General features: G+C 37.4%; 1 protein-coding gene across 1 annotated transcript; it reads left to right on the forward strand.

Moving 5' to 3' along the window:
- The first annotated feature begins 2958 nt into the window (after positions 1 to 2958).
- Positions 2959 to 4954, forward strand: LOC111405615 (UDP-glycosyltransferase 88B1-like). Its single transcript, XM_023034575.1, has 2 exons — positions 2959 to 3021; positions 3225 to 4954. Exon 2 carries the CDS (start codon positions 3297 to 3299, stop codon positions 4710 to 4712), a length of 1416 nt encoding a protein of 471 aa, XP_022890343.1. The 5' UTR covers positions 2959 to 3021; positions 3225 to 3296; the 3' UTR covers positions 4713 to 4954.
- Positions 4955 to 6000: the final 1046 nt, after the last annotated feature.

Here is a 6000-nt window from a genome sequence, read left to right on the forward strand (position 1 = left end):
TTGTGTTCTTTTCTTCCGGCCTGTTTGATAGGCTTATTTTTCCATGAAAAATGGAAAAATCCAAATGGTATGTTTGATGGACATAATTTTTCATAGAATTGATTTTCCAATTAACCCCACACATGAACGCATTTTCTTGGTGTTTAAGGAATTGATTTTCCTTTGGTTTTGGTAGAAAAATTGGGTTTTCCAGCTTCTTCTTCCTTTTTTTTTTAAATTTTTTTAACAATAAAAACAAATTTTATCCATTTAATTAACAATTTTCATGAAAAACAAAATCAAATAAACAGCAAAAAATCCAAAATTTCAATATTTTTCAGTTGAAAAATTATACCAATCAAGACATTTATTGGCAATTCCCAGTAAAATAAGTTTTAGACAATTTAATTCTCTGTAACTCTTTTTTTTTTTTTTTTACCAAAATTTCATTCTTACAATCAAATGAACATATGGGGCATGTTCGTTTTGACCGATCCTCCATGGAAAATGGAAAATCCACCTTTTGGCCTGTTTCATTGCAATAATTTTCTTGACAATTTATTTTTCTTCCCACGCTCCTCCCATGTGATCAATTTTCCTTGGTTTTGTGGAAAACCAATTCCCATGGGTTTGGTGCTAATTGGTTTTCCACCTGGTTTTTTTATTTTTTTGGTAATTGGAACAAATTCTATTTTCAATTATAACAAATTATCTCTTTAATTAATAATTATTATGAAAAACAAAAATAAAAAATTTCAACATTTTTCAGGTGAAAAATTATACCAATCAAACACATTTAGCCCTTCTTTGATACCCATTCTTTGGAGAAAATGGATTATTCTACAGTGTTTTGACATAATTTCAATCATACGTTCTTCAATAAAATAACATTACACGCAAATTCAAAACTTTTTCTTATTTTTTTAACCACACATTTTCCATCAATACACTATTCAAAAATTTATTTTTCCCCTCAAAATGGGGCTCAAACAAGGGCTTAATTAACAATTTCCAAGAAAATAAATCGTAGGTAATTCAATCTCCTGAATTTAGTTTTCTTTCTACCCAAATTCGATTTTTACAATCAAATAGACCCTTAGTATATTATCAATTTGTACTTCTTATTTTCGATGATTTTTTTTATCCAAAAATTATTTTAAGATGGCACAAAAAGTATTTTAAATAAGAAAAAAATAATGACAACAAAATTGTGTTTAATATTTTGTTCGTTATTTTGAAGCATGTTAACAGATACTTTGAATGACAATCAGTGTCAGCGATAATATTTACTAATTAACCAAATTATATTGAAATCAAGATCTAGTTCAAATTAAGGACATTTAATGCAATTAAAATGTTGCGTGTATATAATTCTCTTTCTTAAATTCTAATCGTTAAGATATATATCATCAATAATCATATATAAACTTAATAATATTGAGATTGATGTCTAGTTTAAATGGTAAGAGAAAATCTTTACCAGATTAGATACTTGAATTTGAGTTTTATTTGTAGTTGCAGGGTGGAGTTGGGAAGGGTGAAAAATAAAATAAAATGAAACTTAATAATATTATGGGGAAATTAAACTATAGCTCCCTAACCTATTTCTTGGTAACAAGTTGGTTTCTAGACATTCGTTATGGTTGCAGTATTAGTCCAACGTTTAAAACAATCAAAATAATTATGTGACATTATGAAAACATGACTCCCTTCAAATTTATAGGTACCGGTTTATTTTAGTAAGATATTTTATGGGACTCACAACATTTATCTATTTTACACATTTCATAAGATTCATAACTTATTAATATCTTAATTACAAATTTCATTAACTTATAAAATATACTAAAAATCTAGCTACATCAAAATGGGGCAGACCACTAATTTTTTTGTTTTTTTTTTGTTTTTATCATGTAAATAAATTTATATAGATCAAAATTGGTTACATATACTCCGGGCATTCCCGAGCAATCAAAGATGAAGCATAATTACACAACTAATTTCAGCAAAATTAAAAAATCAGCCATATTCTCACCTTCGGGTTTCCTTGCCTTGATGGCCAGGACCTTATACAGGCTGGCATGGGATGAGAATCAGCTTACTTTGCCCCCCCAGGGCACATTCGAGTTGGTGGATCAATCACCTTTGGCGCGCTCGCAACCTTAGCGTGGAGAGTTCGATTCCTGGTGGGAACTTGTGATTCAATAAAGGGGCAATTTATTGGTGGATCAATCACTACGGAAGAAAGCTCTCTTGAGGCCAGGAGTTTAGACCGGGTGAGAACCTGTGATTCAACAAGGGCACAACCTGCGGTTTACCTCCGCTAGTTACTGAGGGGCCGGTGGCTAGGGGTTCAGAATTTAGTCTGGCGAAGATGGGACACTTGGGTATCAAAAAAAAAAAAAAAAAAAGAATCAGCTTACTTTTCTTGCCAATATCTACTTTTGGTGAAAATTTTCCTTTGATTTCTGCTGATTTGGTAAGAATGACTTGCTGCATGAGTATTGGTTTAGGTGACCCAATAACAGGAGCTTATTACTTTGTGCCGTATGGATTGGTAGGTATACAGCAAGTTGGAGGCTATTTTTTGAAAATGTATTTTGATGAAGAAAATATTTTGAATGTGTGGTTAAAAAAAAATGTATTTTAAAAAAATGAGAATCAAATAAAGTTATGGAAATGATCTCTATACCATCCACGGTTGACGTGGCAAAGTCTATAATTTTTTAAATTATAATTCAACGTTGAATTGTAAAAAATTATGAACTTCAACTACTCACGTAGAGTGAGATCCGTGCGGGACTCATTAAGTGAATAAAAAAAGTCAAAAAAATTCCTGCCCATAGCAGGGTTGGTGAGTACGAAATCATTTCTGCAGTAGTGCTAGAAATCCAAGGCACACCAGGGCGCCTCGCTATTGGAGAGGGCTGTCAGCGGATGAGAGGATTATGAAAACCGCCACTGGCCAAATAAAAAGAGCGCCACCCTATTAGTAGCCTCCCTCGAGTAGGGGGGGCGCCTGCTTTTTGGATTATTCCTCATTTCTCTTTTTTTTTTTTTTTTAAAGAGTTGTCCCAACTTGTGTCAAACTATATTTTCGTCCCTGAACCTCCGACCTCTCAGCTGTTTAGGGAGGTAAATCGCAGGATGTGCCCTTGTTGGTTCTCAGGTTCCCACATGACTTTTCCTCCTTCCCCAAAAGGAGCCTCCTCATGATTAATACACCAATAATTATTATTCCTCATTTCTGAAGGGGACGAGGAGGTTATTAAACTTTTGGAAGCTAAAGCTTGCTTGGAGTCTCTCTCACTCGCGGAATGGAAACTATCGTTCTTTATCCGTCCCCGGGCATGGGGCATCTGATTTCCATGGTGGAGCTCGGGAAGTTCATACTCAAGCACCATCCTTCCTTCACCATTGTAATCCTCACAGTTCCTCCATCATTCAACACTGGATCGACCGCATCCTATATCGATCGAGTTTCTGCTGCCACCAAGTCTATCACCTTCCACCAATTACCATCTGTTCCGCTTGAACTCGACTCTTTCTCCTCCATGGAAGCTGTTATTTTAGAGTCCATTCGCCTAAGCAACCCTCATGTTCACCAAGCCCTTCAACACATCTCTCTCACCACCACCATCACCGCCCTCATAATCGACTTCTTTTGTACCCCGGCTTTCTCCATTTCCACCAAACTCGGAATCCCAACGTATTTTTTTTGTACTTCAGGCGCCGCTTCTCTCGCGTTTACCCTTTACTTGCCCACAATACATCGGAACACCATTAAAAGTTTCAAAGACCTGAACTCAATTGTTCATGTTCCTGGCTTACCGCCAATACCATCGACGGATGTGGCAAAACCGATGCTTGATCGAGCCTCGACTGAATATGCAAGCTTTTTAGAATTCTCTCTCCATTTGCCAAAGTCAGCTGGATTTATTGTAAACTCATTCGACTCCCTCGAACCAAAAACTCTTAAAGCATTATCTGAAGGATCTTGCTATCCTGATGGCGATACACCTCCTGTTTTTTGTGTAGGACCATTGTTGGCGTCCGAAGATCGACGAGGTGTAACTGATGATGTGCATGAATGTTTGAAATGGCTCGATTCTCAGCCTAGCCAAAGTGTCGTATTCTTGTGTTTTGGGAGTCTTGGTTTGTTTTCAGACAAGCAGTTGAAAGAAATAGCAATTGGGTTGGAGAGAAGTAAGCAGAGGTTCTTGTGGGTGATCCGCTCTCCACCCTCTGAGGACAAGAGCAAGCGCTATCTACCTCCTCCCGAACCGGATTTGGATTTTCTTCTTCCTATTGGATTCTTAGATCGGACAGAGGACCTGGGTTTCGTGGTGAAGTCGTGGGCACCACAAGTGGAGGTGTTGAATCATAAATCTGTTGGAGGGTTTGTGACTCATTGTGGGTGGAACTCGATATTGGAAGCAGTTTGCGCGGGCGTCCCCATGGTGGCTTGGCCTCTTTATGCTGAACAAAAGTTCAACAGGGTGGTGCTAGTGGAAGATTTGAAATTGGCTCTGCGAATTAACGAAGCCGAGGATGGGTTTGTCACTGCTGAGGAGGTCGAGAGTCGAGTGAGAGAGATGATGGACTCAGACACAGGTGAGTCGCTCCGGAAGCGCGCCAAAGAAAAGGAGGCGGAGGCAAAGGCAGCGACAAGTGAAGGTGGTTCCTCCACTGTTGCCCTGGACAAGTTAATCAAGTCATGGAAACTGGATTGATTATCGATACAACGATGCCTGAAACTGTCCAACGACTGAGTTCTTGAATTTCCAATCTTGCAAGATTATTGTGCTGTGTAAGTATGTTCATGCTCCATTAAAGCATGTGAAATGTGTTTGTGATATGTTTTAAAAACCTTTCTTGGTAATGTTTTTCTTTAAAGTCGAATCTTTTGTTGTGTAGAAAAGAATTATATTTATTAATCAGTGCCACATATAAAATCTTCCATGGTTTATTTGAACCTGAAATTATTTATCCAGGGTCGAACATTTTATGCCTGTTATCTGGATCAGAAATGCAGTGAATTGGACCAATTTTTTTGTATTATGCCAGTGGGGCAGGTGACAGGGTTTAGAGACGGAGATTGCGGGACAGTAGTCGGTTGATGCTTTATATATATATACATAAATTGTTCAATTGGTGTTTGACATGTGTCCTCTTGTTTAAAAATCTTGTTCCCAGCCCTATTTATGTAGCATATCTCAAATTTTTCTCCATAAAAGGGAAAAACAGAATGCTTTTTTACTATGGACAAGTTGCTTTTGAATTGACAAATATGAATCTGTATCTCTCTTTGTGCCATATAGCAATTATGAAAGAAACTTCAATAGGGCGGTTGCACTGCCACATGTGGTACGACCGTCCTATTAGGTTGAGCCACCTCGACGGGTGACCTCTTGTTTAAAAACCTTGTTCCCAACCCCATTTATGTAGCATATCTCAATTTTTCCCCATAAAAGGGAAAAACATAATGCTTTTTTACTACGGACAAGTTGCTCTTGAATTGACAAATATGAATCCATATCCCTCTTCGTGCCATATAGCAATTATGAAAGAAACTTCAATAGGGCGGTCACACTGCCACATGTGGTACGAACGTCCTATTAGGTTGAGCCACCTTGGCTGGTGGCTTTCCACACACCCCCGAGGTGTGTGGGTCACCCGTTGAAGTGGCATCTCGACATTGGGTTGGTGCACCCACCTTACTGAAGATTCTCTCAACAATTATCCAGCAATAGTTGTCCCGGTATATGTTTATATGTTAAGCAATTTTGAAATACCTACCTGAACCTTTCACTCTGATTGCCCTAATTATGGTCCAGCCTTTTGGTTTATTTACTTTTTGTAGAAATTAGGTTGCTGAATTTTGTGAAGCCCAAAATATGTGGGCTGTATGCGATCGATTCTATTATAAATGTGGCCGAAATTGATGATCCAATAAGATGAAGAATCCAGTATTATGGTAAAAACGTTTTTGTTAAACATGCCTTTTAATTGAAAATGCAT

This window comes from Olea europaea, chromosome 12, assembly GCF_002742605.1.
Source record: "Olea europaea var. sylvestris chromosome 12, O_europaea_v1, whole genome shotgun sequence".
Lineage (NCBI taxonomy): Eukaryota > Viridiplantae > Streptophyta > Magnoliopsida > Lamiales > Oleaceae > Olea > Olea europaea.

Excerpts from the sequence above, each read along its gene's own strand:
- LOC111405615 (XM_023034575.1), top strand. The coding sequence starts at position 3,297 with ATGGAAACTATCGTTCTTTATCCGTCCCCGGGCATGGGGCATCTGATT.